Source organism: Myxocyprinus asiaticus, chromosome 25 (genome assembly GCF_019703515.2).
Source record: "Myxocyprinus asiaticus isolate MX2 ecotype Aquarium Trade chromosome 25, UBuf_Myxa_2, whole genome shotgun sequence".
Taxonomy (NCBI): Eukaryota; Metazoa; Chordata; class Actinopteri; order Cypriniformes; family Catostomidae; genus Myxocyprinus; species Myxocyprinus asiaticus.
Genome location: NC_059368.1, coordinates 45,886,397 through 45,904,249, shown reverse-complemented (window position 1 = coordinate 45,904,249; position 17,853 = coordinate 45,886,397). Strand labels below are relative to the sequence as shown.

Here is a 17,853-nt window from a genome sequence, read left to right as displayed (position 1 = left end):
TCACAGAAAATTTTAATGATGGTTACGAGAATCCAAGGCATGCTGAGTGATTCCAGTCAGGCTTCCTAAGCAACCAGTTGGCCCAGTTGTTAGGGTGGGTATAGTCACATTGGGTTAACCTCCTCGTGGTCGCTATAATGTGGTTCTCGCTCTCAGTGGGGCACGTGTTGAGTTGTGCGCGGATGCCGCAGAGGATAGCGTGAGCCTCCACACGCGCTACGTCTCTGCGGTAATGTGCTCAACAAGCCACGTGATAAGATGTGCGGATTGACGGTCTCTGAAGCAGAGGCAACTGAGATTCGTCCTCTGCCACCCGGATTGAGGCAAGTCACTATACCACCACGAGGAATTAGAGCGCATTGGGAATTGGGCATGCGAAATTGGGGAGGAAAAAAAAAGATTGTTACGGGTGGAATGTGTCAGAACACACAGTGCATCTTACCCTGCTGCGTATGCAGCAGACCGGTCAGAGTGCCCATGATGACCCCTGTCCACCGTCGAAAGCGCCTACAATTGGCACGTGAGCATCGGAACTGGGCCTTGGAGCAGTGGAAGAAGGTCGCCTGGTCCAATGAGTCCCGTTTTCTTGTACATCACGTGGACAGCGTGTATGTGTGTGTCGATTACTTGGGGAAGTGATGGCACCAGGATGCACTGTGGGAAGATGACAAGCTGGTGGAGGGAGTGTGATGCTCTGGGCAATGTTCTGCTGGGAAACCCTGGGTCCAGCCATTCATGTGGATTTGACACGTGCCACCTACCTAAACATCGTTGCAGACCAGATACACCCCTTCATGGCAATGGTATTCCCTGATGGCTGTGGCCTCTTTCAGCAGGATAGTGCACCCTGCCACACTGCACACATTGTTCGGGAATGGTTTGAGGAACATGATGAAGAGTTAAAGGTTGCTTTGGCCTCCAAATTCCCCAGATCTCAAATCCGATTGAGCATCTCTGGGATGTGCTGGACCAATAAGTCTGATCCACGGTGGCTCCACCTCGCAACTTACAGGACTTGAAGGATCTGCTGCTAATGTCTTGATGCCAGATATCACAGGACACCCTCAGGGGTCTTGTAGAGTCCATGCCTCAGCAGGTCGGTGTTGTTTTGGCGGCACGCGGATGACCAACAGTATTTTAGGCAGATGGTTGTAATGTTTTGGCTCATGATTTAACCTAAAATCTACACACATGCAATGGAAAAATACAAACTATATGACAATGTTGATTATACGATGCAGCTTTTTAACAAACTTTTTTTTTAATTTCTGTTACAGTGCTGGCTGGACCCTACCAAGGAAATCAAAAGGCAGATCCGCAGTATGTGCTCTCTCTTTCTCTCTCTATATCCAACAGTCCTTGAGCTCATTAAATAAGTTTATGGTGTGGTGTAGTTGGTTGATAGGACTGTGATCTGTGATGATGATGATGATGATGTTGATGATGATTCTGAAGTGTCTTTGGACCTGGTGTTCTGCAGGACATTAGCAGCAGTGTTGTCCTGGGTGCGTTTATGTTATTGACTGTATGATGGGATCGCTGGCCATAAGACAGGAACACACACATAACTGTAGTTATTACATAGCTGGAAAGACGCACACAAGGAGGAGAGAGAGACAGAAACAGACAGCAGTAGGAATTGAAGTAGGAGAAAGGATGAGAAGAGAGAGATTTGATTCCCCATTCGATCACTTTTTTTTTTAATGACAAAAAGAAAACAATAATAATTAGGGATGTGTGCAATGACTAATTTCACTCACGTTAAAATGAAATTTTAGTAAACAACTAGTTGACTAGTCTAAAAATAAGAAACCCTCACAAGAAATTGTGTATGTGTGACTCTTTTAAAATACTCAATCTATTATTCCAATAGCCAAATCTGATACTAAATTCAGCTGGAAACTTTTCTCGTGTGCATGGATTTTTGCTTATCTGTGGATTCATTTGTAATAGCATGTCAGCATATACTATATTGAGCACAGTTTTGTATGTATGGAATACCCCGATGACCATTTGCCAAAAGTGCAGTATACAACAGGGTATTCCACAGTGCAATGTGCTCAACTTGTCCTTCCATTTCCAGTGTGCTGAATGAAGTAATATTAACTGTTTGTTAACATAAAATGCTAACTTGACGCCACCCGCCGATATAGTTAATTTTTGAGCTGGAATGAAAACAGACCTTTTCTATGTGGATTTTTCACCGATTTTGCACCGATATGATTATGCAAAGGTACTCAGAAGGCTGCTTTCTTAAACAAATATTTTTATCAAAGAATATTGGACATTATTATTATACACTGTCAACAAATTCTAGAAATGAACACTGAATAAAATAAAAAATAAATAAAAATACAATAAATAGCTAAATATACATCAGCACGGTTTAGTATCAGTCAATTGCTGACAATTTAAATAAAGAATAAATAAAAATTCAATAAATAGCTAAATAAACATCAGTACGGTTTAGTATCAGTCAGATGCTGATTATATTAATACTGCCGAGTCAAGATAAACAGTGGCAGCGGTTATACTGTCCTCAACATAGTTTTAGTGTTTTGACAGTCAGATAAACTCCCTTCCCTCACACGACTCTGAAGACAAGAAATTCGTTTGCCCACAGGTTTAATGGTCCTGGGTATGGAGTGAAACTACAAATAAACAATAAACATATTTCAATAATAATCATAATAATGTCCAGGAATTAAAAACAATTACATCATCATATCAACATCCACATTAATGTAATATTCTGATGATGCTTGCAAATAAACATGTCATTTTGTAATGTAAATAATGAATACAGCAATATGATGCTAAAGCACAATGTGGCTAATGCAATAGCCTGATGGAAAATAATTAATAATTCTCTTTAACCATAACAGTTCATGTTTATATGCAAGTATAATGAACATCCATGTAAATCAAATAAATACTAGTGATGCTGTTGCAAGGTTAAAGATTACAGAAATACATGCCAATTAAAGAGAGCCATTGTTGCTGCTGCCCGCATGGAGCACTCTCTAGTTCCTGATTCACGTGAATACCGGAAAATCACAGAATTAAAGCAACGTCAAACTTGCCACTAGATGGAGCTCTAAACCATAAATAAAGTAAACAGAAGAATTAGTGCCATAAATAACATTAAAGAATTACAGACATTAAACAATTAAATCTGTTATCAAATTAAACACAAAATATGGAATCTGTTACATCAAATTTGTTCCAGCACAGCTGTGTTTCACCGTATTCTGCTATACAAGTTCAGGGGAAACTTTCAATGGTGGAAAACCAGACTTTTAAATATTATATTTTATAAATGCAATGACTGGAATTGTTCACTTGAAGGGGGTACCAAACTGTGAATCCTAAACAAAACAGTTTGGTGAATACATGTTTACACATTAGCTTCTACTCAGCTGACAAGCAATGAAAGTAGCTACGTGGTTAGCTAGTTAGCTATAAGCTCGTTGTCACGGAGAGTAAAAGAGAGACGTTGTTTATTTACTTTCCAGTATTGCGTCTCAGCAACTAGGTAACAACATAGCGTGAAATCAACACTCAGACACAATCCACCACCGCACCGTTGTCTGCTGAGCTGCAAAACGATGCTCTGATGTTTACCTTTCAATCTGCTACATTACTGACTGCACTGATAAACTATAGCTGGCTAACAGCAAACAGACATGAGTGACATGTTTGTCAGGGACAGGGTTAACTTATAGTAGTTACATTGAAAGGGAAAATGATGGGGTCATTGTTTATTAACGTTCCAGTATGTATTTCACAAACTAGTTAGCAACTTACCGTGAAGACACCGCTTAACTCCGCACCGCTTAACTTCGCACCGCTTAACTCCGCACCATCAGCAGAACCACCATCAATTCAGCTCTGTAAACAATGGAGTCAGAGCGCACTCTGCTGGACAAACTACGTTATGACGCCAACTCTAAATCACCCCAAGCATTGTTTTCTGCATTATATGTTCTGAAAAAAAAAAAAAAGAAAAAAAAAATTCATATCTGCGCATATCAGAAAACATATACGCCGATACTATATATCTGTGAAAGGCTAATATCGATACCGATAAATCGGTCGGGCACCAATATGTACTTCTGAATTTAATTTAGATTTTGTCTGTTTCAATGTAGCTTTGTTCGTTTTAACTCCATAATTAATACTTTTTGTTTAGTTTATTCAGTGTTTTCAAGTTTTAGTCAGTTTTTTTATTTATTTTCGTTGGAGTATTTTAGGACTGCCAAAGTTGCCAAATACAAGTTCAGCTCAATCGACAGCATAATTTTGATTACCACAAAAGTTTATTTTGATTCAAAAAAGCACAAATGTTGTTCTCTTGGTGTTTATTTTGTGAAAATGACCTTCTGACTGCTCATTATCCAGCATATTACAAGATTACTTGCTAAATAAATAAATGCACATGAAACATTGATTTGGGTGATTATTTTATTAGCTTACTTGTAGAGATTACATGTTCGATTGTTACTCAAATACAGAAGAAATATCTGACCACTGGATGGTGTGATTGACCTATCAGAATAGAGTATTCCAGAGAGCCATGTAATAATGTCTTTAAAAGCTAAAATGAATCTGTGGTCGTATTTTATTTTATTCTAGTTAGTTCTGGAGTCATGGAAATGTAGTTTATCTTCATTTCAGTTTTTACAATTTACATAAATTTTGTTTCAATATCTAAAATGAATTTCAGTTTTTTTTAACAATAATAATAATTGTTAACAAAAACAATGGCACTGTCTCTGTATTTGTGTAGGGTTTATTTGTCTCTTTCTCAGTTTATATAAGTTTATAGAACAAGGAGAAGAGAGCTCTGTTATTAGTGTTTCATAAAGCTGCTTTTTAGCAAGCTGGTCTGTGATGAAGTCATCCGTACAACAAACTGGCTTTTAACACACTCGAGATGGGTGTGTCTGTAAATGAGTGAGTTTGTTATCTTCCTCTTCTGTTTAAATTGTGCCATTGTTTGACATCCAGTCTAGTGCTGTATATTTGAGACACACAAACACACAGGTGAATCAAATGTCTTTTCTGCTGTTATGACTGTGTGTGTGTGTGTGTGTGTGTGTGTGTCTGGAGGAGAGCTGAAAATAGAAAAACAGGACAGAGAAGAAAGAGGAAATGTGTCTCTTTCCTTGTGAAGGACACATCTATTAAAATGACAGCTCTGTCCTCCTTTCCAAATTCATTTCTCCCCTGCTCTCTCATTTGTCACTGGAGAATGTAGAACACTTGTTCATTTTTGCTTTTGCGTTGCCGTGTCCTGACCTCTGACCCCGGGTCAGTCCAGGGCTGTAAGACGCTACATAACTATAGCATCACAAAGTGCTACAAGCAGTAAAGTAAAAGCAGCAAAGCTCTTCTGTGAATATAGTCATGACTAAAGCATGTTGTTAGGCACCACACTCAGTGAAGTGACTATATTCACAATATAGCACGGCCTCGAGTGCCTTAATGATTAAACAATGAGAGAATGTGATGAGATTAAAGCTGTCACTCGATATTTTTTTAATTGAATTAATTACATGACATGCTGATTAATTAGTCTAATAAATCACATATCAACATTTGCTGAGAAATGTCCTCAAATAAGATAACTCAAGTTAGATAACACATTATTCAAAATTATAAATATAACATGTAGTGCCCATAATAATTCAGATATTCAGATTTAAATAAATTGCATTACTGAGGCAGACTAGTAAAGCTTGATTAAACAATTAAAAAAAAATGGCTTTAGAAGGCATTATATTCTTTTTATTACCATATCATTGAACATAATCTTACAGTTGACAGATTTTGCAATCAGTCTGTCCTGTTCTCACAGGATGAGTTCTTGTGTCCAATCTGCACTTATTTTAGTTGGTGTATGATGGTCACTTTTGGAGCCACTAATTGGTTTTCAGCATCATAAACGCTATGTTTTTAGGGCGTTGTGTCAAGTTAAAAGTAATTGAAACTCTGAAAATGCCCCCTGCTAACACTTCGGAAAAACACAAACTTACATGTACTTTAAGCTTGAATTGCACAAATGGTAGAAAAAACTTTTAATACATTATTCAAGCACAGGTCAGGTGGCATGATTGATTGAAGTGTTTTTTTTATATAATTAAGTGCATTGAATTAACACGTTAAATCGACAAGACTTGATGAGATATTTTAAAGGTGCAGTATGTAAGATTCAGAAACTCTTGTTATTAATGACACCTGTGGCCGTTAAGTGAACTGCAGCCTGTTGCTCGTGATCACGCGCACTCCATTGTGACAAAAACAAAGAGACTGAACGTGATCCACCGGCATCATGCTGACAGATGAGGTAACATAATTAAAATTACACAGTTATGATTGTTTTACTACAAACTTTGAGACTGTATTTGACTCTCCAGTGCTGGAACAGGGCTAAAACAAAGTGTGGATATAGGTCTGACTATGCAAGACTGTAGTTTGAAGTAATCACTTTTCTTTACATGATACATTGACTGCATTTATACGATAACCTATGTCAGCGTTAGCTAGCTAGCCAGCTTTATCAATAGCTGTTAGCTAAATTCGGTGGATGATGACAGTAGCTGTTTATAAAATAGACTGTACATTATAAATATGTTGATACAATTCAGTTCCATCACAACTGTCATTTTAATATATCGATGTGCTATTGTTGTATAATAATAGATTGTATATATTTTCTGTATAATCAAGTTACGTTACACTAATGAATGGGTCATTTTGCATTATCTTGAACAGTGTCTAGCATTCATTTCATGTGTTATTGTAGTTTACCTTGCTGAATAATTACAGATTAACATTATGACAGTTACTGTGCAGGCAAGATCAATTTAGCTAAAATGACACAGATCAATCCTTATGGCACTATATTTCACATGCTTTGCAGTTATGTAAGCTTACCTGTCCAATAAGAACGGCAATTCAGGGTCGGTTTTGATCCCCAAAACCAAACAAAGGTCCCTCCAGGAATCAAATGTCCTGCCGATGTTCACTTACGTTCCCGCTTAGCCAGACAGGATTCAGTAAATGTTTTTTTTTTTTTTTTTTTGGCTTACTCGGAGTTTGTGTAGGAGTCGGTGTTGTGCTGGGAGCCGGACGTTTGCTGGATTCCATCTCTAAGATAATGTTACCTAGTGTTACAGACTGTCTGTTGACGCTGTTGAATAGCGGAAGAGAAGCACTGAGGCTCTCGGGAGCGCACATAAACGTCACATCCATTGGATTTTCCCGGCAAAAGCGACCCGCTCCCTTCACATGAAAATCAGTCTACAGGCTTTAATAGGCAACCTAGGAAGACCGGGCTCATTTTTTAAGTTGCGTTACAAGCCGTTCACACATTGGCAAAAAAAAAGTTACATATTGCACCTTTAACATTTAATCAGAGCCTAATCTTTCTGGCACAAAATCAGTGAGGGTTTCTAAATTAACCAATTAAATTTACGTTAAATACAGCTACACACACACACCACAGAATATATTTAAGCAATATCACACGAGCAAGAGTGTGATATGGCCCTATATCAGCGCTGTTGTGATTTGGCCGCAGGCATGAGTGCTGTTGGTAATCACAGCAGTGCTGATTTAGGGCCATATAGCACAACTGCAAGTGTGTTATTGCTTATATCTATTATATCTTATATATATTCAATGAACAAAAAAAATACATGTAAAGAGACAGATGACTACACTTTAGTTTAGAACCGCATAAACACATGCAGAGTGATACACACAGTGAAGCGTCCGAGCGCTGGTGGTGTGAGACCATCAGTGCTCATGGAACGTCTCTCGTCCAATCAGATTCGAGGACCGGAACTAACTGGTGTGTGTGTGTGTGTGTGTGTGTGTATATATATATATATATATATATATATATATATATATATATATATACACAGTATATGCATGTGCACACACCCTAATTTGTACAATTGAGTCGAAAACTTGGTTCACGAAATAATGAATAGCCATAAAAGCTTGTTACTGGAAAAGCTGCATCATTTTGAGAACAGCTGAACTACTGTCACGCTACTGAAATATGTAGTCAGTAGTGCTATGTTTTCCTTGTTTACTTTAGTTTTACTTAGTTACCATTCAGCATCCAGGACCAGAACTATGCACGTTTGTGCAATATGTTTAAAAATGCACATTCGGCACTTCCATCATCTTTTCTCCTCTACTTGAAAACTGACAGAACACAAGACAAATAAAGTCTTGATCAGGTTCTGCCTGCTCTTTGGGAATCATGGGACTCGTCAACCAATGTCATTCAAATATAGTGAATACAGTATATTAGACAAAGAAAGAAATACAGGAGAGAAAAGGACAATGCAACAAAGATGGAGAGATCTGGCTCATTTTCAACATGCGCCTGTAATCATTCTTGTAACAGGAGCACATGAGTTCAGTTTGTTTCATGGAGACACATATTGATATTGTGTCATTAGTGTGGCCCATTTCAGCCTTTTAAAACATTCATTTGTAAATGAGCACAATGAAACATCAGAGTGTTAGTTTACTAATGGAGCAAACAGACATTAGCACCCGTTCAGGCTCTCTCTCTCTCTCTCTAATAAATATGTTCATGGCACTGGAAAGTGACTGTAACAAACTATCGAAATGACATAACTATACACAATCATGTTAGAAAAGGAGCCTCATTTTGTACATTTGGGCGTCATGTTTGGGTTTTTCAGCCTCTGCTGTGATATTCTCTCTTCATACACTCTCTGTTTTTATTCCTGTTTAATCTATACTTTCTTTCTCTTTCATTGTCTTGCCTTTAGACTCTCAGTGGCAGTTTGCGTTCAGTGTGAAATTTTACCCTCCTGATCCATCCCAACTGACTGAGGACATAACACGGTACACTCACACTGAGACACACACATTGTTAGTCCTGCCCAAAACCTGCTCACAATGTTGTTATCATTCACAACATTAACCAGAGTTGGGAAAGTTGCTTTGAAACTTTAAAACCGAAGATAAAAAAAACTCATAACTTCAAGTATTTAAACTACAGCCAAGATCCTTTTTTTTTAAAGAGTTTGCTGCACTACAAGCTACTAACAAAAAGTAGCAAATTGCATTGACGCTATTTAAAGAATAAAATATTTTTAGAAATATAACAATTCTGATTGCTGAATACAATATTATCATCTGATAGTTATACAGTATATTTAATTAGGGTGACATTACATTCTAAAAAATAATCATGGATTTACCGTAGTTTAACCATGGTATTTGTAGTAAAACCTTAATAACCAAAAAATTAACCATGGTTACTACAGTCATTGTTACTACAATACTACTATGGCAAAACCACGGATCATTTACGTAAGAGTTAAACAAATAGGGTTAAAACAAAGTTAACAAATTTATACTTATTATACACTAATAAACTAGAAAACACCATACTTTATGTAAAGGAATCTAAATATAGTGTTGAACAGCAGCAATAAACTTAATATTTCACTTTATTAGAGAAGGCAAAGTCCCTTTAAAGCTGTGCAGGGCTTAAGTGAATCAGAGAGTCATTTATGTGAACTAGATCATTTATATCAACCAACTCACCAAAATGAATCTGAGTTCCCAGCACTAAATATAAGGGGATCATTTATTGTAACCAGTTAATTTATATTATCTGGTTCATGTGCAATCACATAACCACGTGCTAACAACTACTCAGAACACTTTAACAACCGCATAGCAACCACCCATCAACGCCTTAATAGTTATCTCTCTAATAGTGACCTGACGTTTTGCTGGTGTTCTTGAATTGTGAATTTGAATTTCACTCTTTAATCCTGCTGCTTTTTCTACAGTCTGTGTTCATTTTATGTGGAAAAGCTGAGTCTATAATCTAGTTTACACACATGCACCCTTTTTCTGCCTGTAAAACACTGATTTTCTAGGTTAGAGTGAAAGTAAGATTCATAGGTTTCCCTCTCATTATCGCTCAAATATACACTTGTCTACAAATAGTTTTCACAAGTGTACCATATAGGCGTTAATGTGCCTGTCACATAAAAAGGCTGAAAGTTGATCTTTATTTCTTTTTTTTTCTCCCCTGATCTCTGCAGGTTTCTGTTGTGCCTTCAGTTGCGGCAGGATATTGCATCAGGAAGGTTGCCCTGTTCGTTTGTCACACATGCACTGCTCGGCTCGTACGCCCTGCAGGCTGAGCTTGGTGACTATGACCCGGATGAACATCGTCTGGACTACATCTCTGACTTCCAGTTTGCTCCAAACCAGACCAAGGAGTTGGAGGAGAAGGTGGTGGAGCTGCACAAGTCCCACAGGTTCGACAGATCAAATAACCAGAAACAAAATATTAACAAATAAAACAAAATATTTTAAATGTTTTTAGATAAATAAATGGATTTAGAGAAATAAAGAGAAAGGAAGGGAAATGAAAAAATAAAAGAATGAAAGCAAAAGAACCAAAGAAAGGAAAAAAGAACGAATGAAAGTGAAAGGAAATAAAAAAGGATGAAAGCGAAAGAACCAAAGAAAAAAGAATGAAGCGAAAGCAAAAGAAACAAAGAACGAGTGAAAGCAAAAGAACTAATAAAAGCAAAAAAGAGTGAATGAAAGCAGAACGAATTAATGCAAAAGAAAGTATGAATAAAAGTGAAAGTGCATGAATGAATGAAAGAGAACAACAGAAAGTTAATGAAAGAGAACAAATTAAAGGGAAAGGAGAATACAATTGAAAGTGAAAGAAAAAAATGAAAGCAAAAGAAACAATGAATTAAAGTGAAAGAACAAAAGTGAAAGAACGAATGAAATCAAAAGAAACAACGAATTAAAGTGAGAACAAAAGCGAAAGAACGAAAGCAGACTGAATTAATGCAACTGAACGAATGAAAGCGAAAGAACGAATGAAAGCGAAAGAATGAATGAAAGCGAAAGTAATGAATGAAAGAAAAAGAATGCATGAAAATGAAAGAATGCATGAAAGCGAAAGGAAGAATGAATGAAAGCACAAGAATGAATGAAAGCAAAAGAGAAAGAAAGAAAAAGAATGAAGGCGAAAGAGAACAAATGAAAGTGAAAGAGAATGCATGAAAGCGAAAGGAAGAATCAATGAAATTAAAAGAACAACAGAAAGTTAATGAGAAAAAGAACGAATTAAAGCGAAAGAATACAATTGAAAGTGAAAGAACAAATGAAAGCAAAAGAAATAATGAATTAAATTGAAAGAACAAAATCGAAAGAAATAAAAAAGGAATGAAAGCAAAACAACGAATTAAAGTGAAAGAACAAAAGCGAAAGAGAACGAATGAAAGCAGACCGAATTAATGCAAATGAAAGAACGAATGTAAACAAAAAGAACGGATGAAAGCGAAAGTAATGAAGAATGAAAGAAAAAGAATGCATGAAAATGAAAATGCATGAAAGCGAAAGGAAGAATAAATGAAAGCAAAAGAGAACAAATGAAAGCAAAAGAAAGAACGAATGAAAGCAAAAGAGAAAGAAAGAAAAAGAATGAATGATGGCGAAAGAGAACGGAAGCAAAAGAATGGTAACGATTTGGTCGGAGAGATGAGGGAAATTTGGCGAGAGATGTTGAACATGTCGGCAATGCTGACGAAGGTCATTACTGATCTGGATGATCTTGCTGTAATACGTCGATCAATCACTGCCATGGAGACTAAATTCTCTGAGGTGGTTTCAAGAGAAACGGATCGATTATCTGGAGTCATTGGAGAGGGAATTATCTGCTAATCCGCTAGCGACCAAGGTGGATTTGGAGTGCGTCTGGGAGAAGTCGGAGGACACGGAGAACCGTAGCCGGAGGAATAACATCTGTATTGTCGGAATAGGGTCAGGATATCTTGAAATTCCTGGATGGGCTCTTTCCGAATCTGCTTGACATAATAGGCCATAAGCTGGAAATCGAGCGAGCTCACAGGGTTCCTTCTCAGCGAGCAGCAGAGGGAGGCAGGCTCCAATCAATTCTGGCCAAATATCTGAGATCATCCGATAAAGATCTTGTTACGCGAGGCGAGGAGTAAAGGAAGGCTTTCTTGGAAAAACCACATTGTTTTCTTGTTCCCAGACTTTGCGAATTCGACAAGAAAGAAACATGATCGATTCAAGGAATGCAAGAAACTTTTACATCAATGGAAGGTCGATTTCACACTGATGTTCCCAGCCAAATTGAATAAATGTTAAGGATGGCCATAAAACATTCACATGCCCACAGCAAGCGATGTCCTTCATAAAGTCAGTGGAGTAAGTTATCTTGTGGTACTCACTCACTGAACATTCACTTGACTGTTCGAGGAAACTGAGCACCTTTTTTTGTTTCTTTTTGTTCTGGTTCCACCTAGTGGCTGGAGTTTGTTTTGTGGAGTAACACCTTTGGGACAGTTTTGTGGATGAATCTACACGCTCTTTGTGTTTATTCCGCCTATTGGCTGGAGTTTATTTTATAGATTATTTTCTGTTGTGTAATTCTGTCTCACAAAATTTTTATAGAAACACCAGACTTGAGCAATCCGATGGCAAAGTTGTCGTGGGGGCTCTCGTAGGTGTACATGGACTGTTTGAGTTTAGAGGGATGGACGCCAGTTGGCGCTGTCGTGCGCGGGGTTAATGCACGCATTTTTCTTTTTTCTGTTTGGTTCTGGGGGAAGTTTGGGGTTTAATTGTTGCACTATTGTTGCAATGTTGTCTATAATTTTGTTTATTGACACAGTACATTTTTTCTCATAGGTCAAAATGTAAAATGTTAATATGAGGGGATTATCTCTCTCCACGTGGAATGTGAATGGGTTGGGGCACCCCATAAAAAGAAGGAAGGTTATTTCTCTTCTGAAGTGTAAGAAATATGATATGATGATTCTACAAGAAACGCATCTTTCCCCACAGGAAGCTGAACATTTTGGGAAGATATGGGGTGGAATTTTCTTTAGTGCTGCCTCAAGTAAGAGCAGGGGAGTCATTACACTGATAAGGAAGCATCTACAATTCAAATCTCTCAAACAGATTAAAGATAAATTAGGAAGAGTCATTATTGTTTTAGCAGAAATTCAGGGGCAAAGTCTTATTTTGGCTAATATTTACGCACCTAACGCTAATGATCAGGGCTTTTTTATAGATCTTGAAACAGTGTTGCAAGCCGCTGGCACCCCTCATTATATAATATTAGGAGGAGACTTTAATCTTTTGATGGACTCAGTCCTTGATCATAGTGAAGCAAAAGTGTGCAAGCCCCCTAGAGCAACATTGACACTTCACAGGATGTGTAAAAATCTTGGTCTTACAGATATTTGGAGACTTTTAAACCCATCTAGTAGGGACTATACATTTTTTTCATCAGTCCATAAGATTTACTCTAGAATAGATTTTTTTTTTATATATATATATCCAAGTCCCTCATTTCATCTGTTGTTGACTGCTCAATTGGAAACATTTTAGTCTCAGATCACACCCTGGTGTGTTTAGAGGAGTTGCTACATATGGAGAACAGGAAATCATATAGTTGGCGCTGTAATGTATCCTTTTTGCAAAATCCTGAATTCCAACAAATGTTAAAGACTGAAATCAGTGTCTATATGGAGACCAACTGGTCCTCTGTGGGCTTGGCTTGGGAGGCACTTAAGGCAGTTCTTAGGGGCCGGATCATACAGTATGCCTCATTCACCAAAAAATCCAAAGCACAAGCACTCGTGGAATAGGAAGGGAATATTAAAAGTGCCGAGGCAGAGCTAAAGCATCGAATGTCGTCTGATGGCCTCAGAGAATTGACCCGATTGAAATACAGATATAATACTATTTTGTTGCAGAAGGTGGAGTTTTGGCTATTCAGGGCAAGATATCCAAGTCACACTTAAAGTCGGGGGACAAGGTAGGAAAACTTCTGGTTAGATATATGAAACAGTAAGAGTCTTTTTCTACCTTTCTCTCATTGAAATCTGCTGGTGGTGAAATATTTACCTCAGCCATTTATATTAATGATGCTTTTAAAAAATTCTATCTTGATCTCTATAGTTCCACGTCTTCGTCTACTGATGAGGATATTAGAAACTTTGTGGAACCATTAGAACTTCCTAAACTGACGACTGAGCAAAAAAATTCTCTTGATTCTGAGATAACCTGGGAGGAGCTTTGTGAGGTAATTAAGGCCTTGCCTACAGGCAAGGCTCCGGGGGCCAGATGGCTTTGCCGCTGAGTTTTTTAGATCGTATGCTACAGTATTGGCTCCATGTTTGCTATAAATTTATACAGAAACATTAAATAATGGAAAGCTTCCGCCAACCATGTCACAAGACCGGATCAGTGTGATTCTTAAAAAGGACAAATTTCCAAGCAAGTGTAAGAGTTACTGTCCAATTTCCCTGATCCAGCTAGACATTAAAATATTGTCAAACATTTTGGCTAACTGATTAAGTTATGACATCTCTTATACATATAGATCAGGTGGGGTTTATTTGGGGGCATAACTCTTCTGATAACATCAGGAGTTTCATCAGTATCATGTGATAAGTGGCGAATGATCAATCTCCGGTTGCTGCCATCTCACTTGACGCCGAAAATGCATTTGATATGGTAGAATGGGATTATCTTTATAAGATTTTGGCAATGTATGAGTTCCATACATTCCATCCAGTTTTATTGGTTGGATTAAGTTACTTTATAGACACCTGGTAGTTGTGGTTCAAACGAATAGATTAATTTCAGATTATTTTATTCTGGATTGGGGCACCCGGCAGGGTTGCCCTCTTTCCCCATTATTGTTCTGTCTTACCCTGAAACCATTAGCAGCTGCGATAAGAAAAGAGGATGATTTTCCAGGGGTGGTGGCAGGAGGTGTGGCGCATTAGCTTTTGCTTTACGCATATTATATTTTATTATTCTTCTCCGACCCTACTAGATCTATGTCTTGCCTCCACAGAATTTTTAATTCCTTTTCTAAATTTTCGGGATACAGAGTTAATTGGTCTAAATCCGAAGCTTTGGCTCTGACAGCGTACTGCCCGGTAAAGGCTTTTCAGCCAGGCACCTTCCAGTGGCCCAAACAGGGCATTAAGTATTTGGGTATTTTATTCCTAGCAAATTTGTCTGATTTAGTTAGTTAATTTTGACCCTTTAATAAAAAGGTTTTCGAGCGATGTGGGCAGGTGGGCTACATTACATTTATCTATGATTGGGAAGGTTAATGTTATTAAAATGAACTGTATTCCAAAATTCAACTACCTGCTACAGTCTCTCCCTATAGATGTCCCCCTCTCTTATTTCAAGCAATTTGATAGTATAGCGAAGTCCTTCATTTGAAATGGTAAATGTCCCACATTACATTTCAATGTTACATAGGCTGATTAACAAAGGTGGGCTAGGCCTACCCAAGGCTTTGTTTTTTATTATGCATTAGGCCTCAGACATTTGGCTCATTGGTCGCTTCCACCTGAGAGAGCCCCTCCCTGGTTTTGTATTGAACAGGAAGTTCTTGCCCCTATTTTTCCATTGCAAAGCCTTTCTATCAAACAAATCAGAGAAGTTAAGTTACACCCCGTTATCTCGCATTTGCACTCGGTATGGACAAAAGTGTTTAGAGTGTTAAATTCTGACATTTATTTAAATGTTGCCTCGAGCATATGGCTGAACCCAAAATTATGTATTAAAGAGTCCCCTTTCTGCTGGTCAGAGTGGATTGTGAGAGAGGTTAATACACTCAGTGACCTATATGAGAGTGGAGTGTTGAGATCCTTTGAAAAGATGGTTCAACATTTTGGGATTCCCAGATCTCAGTTCTTTAGGTATTTACAGATGCACCACCTGCTCTGTACTATTTTTGGGAGTAGCATTCACCCCCCTAAAGTGGCAGATACTCTGGGAGTGGTGATTACTGATTTTGGAAAAGGTCATGAGGCATCAGTGTATTACTCCCTGTTAATTCAGAGTCTGGGGTGCAGAGCTTCAACTTCTCTCAAGAGATTATGGGAGAAAGATTTAAACTTGGTATTGGAGGAGGGAGAGTTGGCTAGGATTCTAAAAAACATCAAGTCCACATCTAGAGATGCAAGGGTGCTTATGCAATTTAAGATTTTACATGGATTCTATTGGACCCTCTCTAGATTGAATAGGCTTGGTCTGAAAGACACACCCACCTGCTGGTGATGCCAATCAGAAGATGGAGACACAACCCATGTTTTTTGGTGGTGTGTTAAGATCCAAGAATTTTGGTTGAAGGTTCAGAGTTTTATATGTGACGTATTGGGCACTCAAATTTCATTTTGCCCCAGACTAAAGGGGTTGTAAGTCTGCTGGAGTGCCCTCATTTCAAGAGTGGTGCACAGAGATGGGAAGGGTGGTGGCATTCTAGGAAATGTCATGTAGAAGGCTGAGGAACTTAGATTCATTTGATAGGAAATGGGGCAGCTATTTGGCCTTCTTGGAGGGCTCTCGGGGAGGGGCAATGGAGAGAGAAGTATAGTTTTAAACGCTTTAATTGTATGGATCAATAAAAACTGTTTATCAGAAAAAAGAACGAATGAAAGTGAGAGAAGGAATGAACACGTGAAAACAGAAGAACGCATAAAAGCGTAAGCAAGAACGCATGAAAGCGGAAGCACAAATGAAAGTGAAGGAGAACTAATGAAAGCAAAAGAATGAATGAAAGTGAAAGGAAGAAGGAATGAAAGCAAAATAAATAACGAATGAAAGCGAAAGAATGCATGAAAGTGAGAACGAAAGCAAAAGAAAGAAAGAACGCATGAAAGCGGAACAACGAAAGAGAACAGATGCAAGTGAAAGAGAATGAAAGCAAAAGAAAGAATGCATGAAAGTGGAAGAAAGAATGCATGAATGTGGAAGAACGCATGAAAGCTAAAGAACGCATTAAAGTGGAAGAAGGAATGCAAGTGAAAAGAATGAATGAAAGCAGAATGCATGAAAGTGAAAGGAAGAACGAATGAAAGCAAAATAAAGAAAAAAGAACACATGCAAGCGGAAGAACACATGAAAGCAGAAGAAATAATTAAAATGAAAGAGAACGAATGAAAGCAAAAGATACAACGAATGAAAGTGAAATGAAGAACGAATGAAAGCAAAAGAAAGAATGCATGAAAGTGAAAGAGAACGAAAGCAAAAGAAAAAAGAACGAATGAAAGGGGAAGAATAAAAGTGAAAGAGAATGAAAGCGGAAAAAGAAGAAAATAAACAAAGAAAAAAGAACTCATTAAAGCGAAAGAATGCATGAAAACGGAAGGATGAATGCATGAAAACGAAAGAGAACTCTTGAAAGTGAAAGAACTAATGAAAGTAAAAGAGAACGAAAGCAAAAGAATGCATGCATGAAAACGGAACAAAGAACGAATGAAATCTAAAGAACGCATGAAAGCAGAGAAAGAATGCATGAAAGCAGAAGAATGAATGAAAGTGGAAGAGAAAGAAGAAAAGAATGAATGAAAGAAAAAAGAACGAAAGCACAAAAGAATTAAAGCGAAAGTGAAAGCATAAAAAGAGACAAAGAAAAAGAACTAATGAAAGCTAAATAAATAACGAATGAAAGCGATTTCATTTATTCTCTTTCGCTTTCATTCATTCTCTTTAACTGTAATTCATTCTTTCTTTTGCCTACATTAGTTCTTTCTTTTGCATTAATTTATTTTGCTTTCATTCGTTTTTGCTTTCATTCTTTCACTTTCGTTCTTTCACTTACATTTGTTCTTCCATTCACCTTCATTCATTCTTCCTTTCGCTTTCATGCATTCTTCCACTTTCGTTCTTTTACACTTTCATGCATGCGTTCTTCTGCTTCATGCATTCTTTCTTCCTCTTACTCTTTCACTTTAATTCATTCTTTCACGA

The 17,853-nt window shown here is 37.7% G+C and overlaps 1 protein-coding gene across 5 annotated transcripts in view; it reads left to right on the top strand.

Annotated features, from left to right (window-relative positions):
- Window positions 1-17,853, top strand: part of LOC127416154 (protein 4.1-like) — a 199,192-nt gene that overhangs the window by 115,789 nt on the left and 65,550 nt on the right. For all 5 annotated transcript variants that reach the window (XM_051655326.1, XM_051655327.1, XM_051655328.1 and 2 more), the window contains exons 6-8: window positions 1,278-1,320; window positions 8,823-8,898; window positions 10,116-10,334. In XM_051655326.1, coding sequence (XP_051511286.1) covers window positions 1,278-1,320; window positions 8,823-8,898; window positions 10,116-10,334 — 338 coding nt within the window. The remainder of the gene's footprint in view (window positions 1-1,277; window positions 1,321-8,822; window positions 8,899-10,115; window positions 10,335-17,853) is intronic.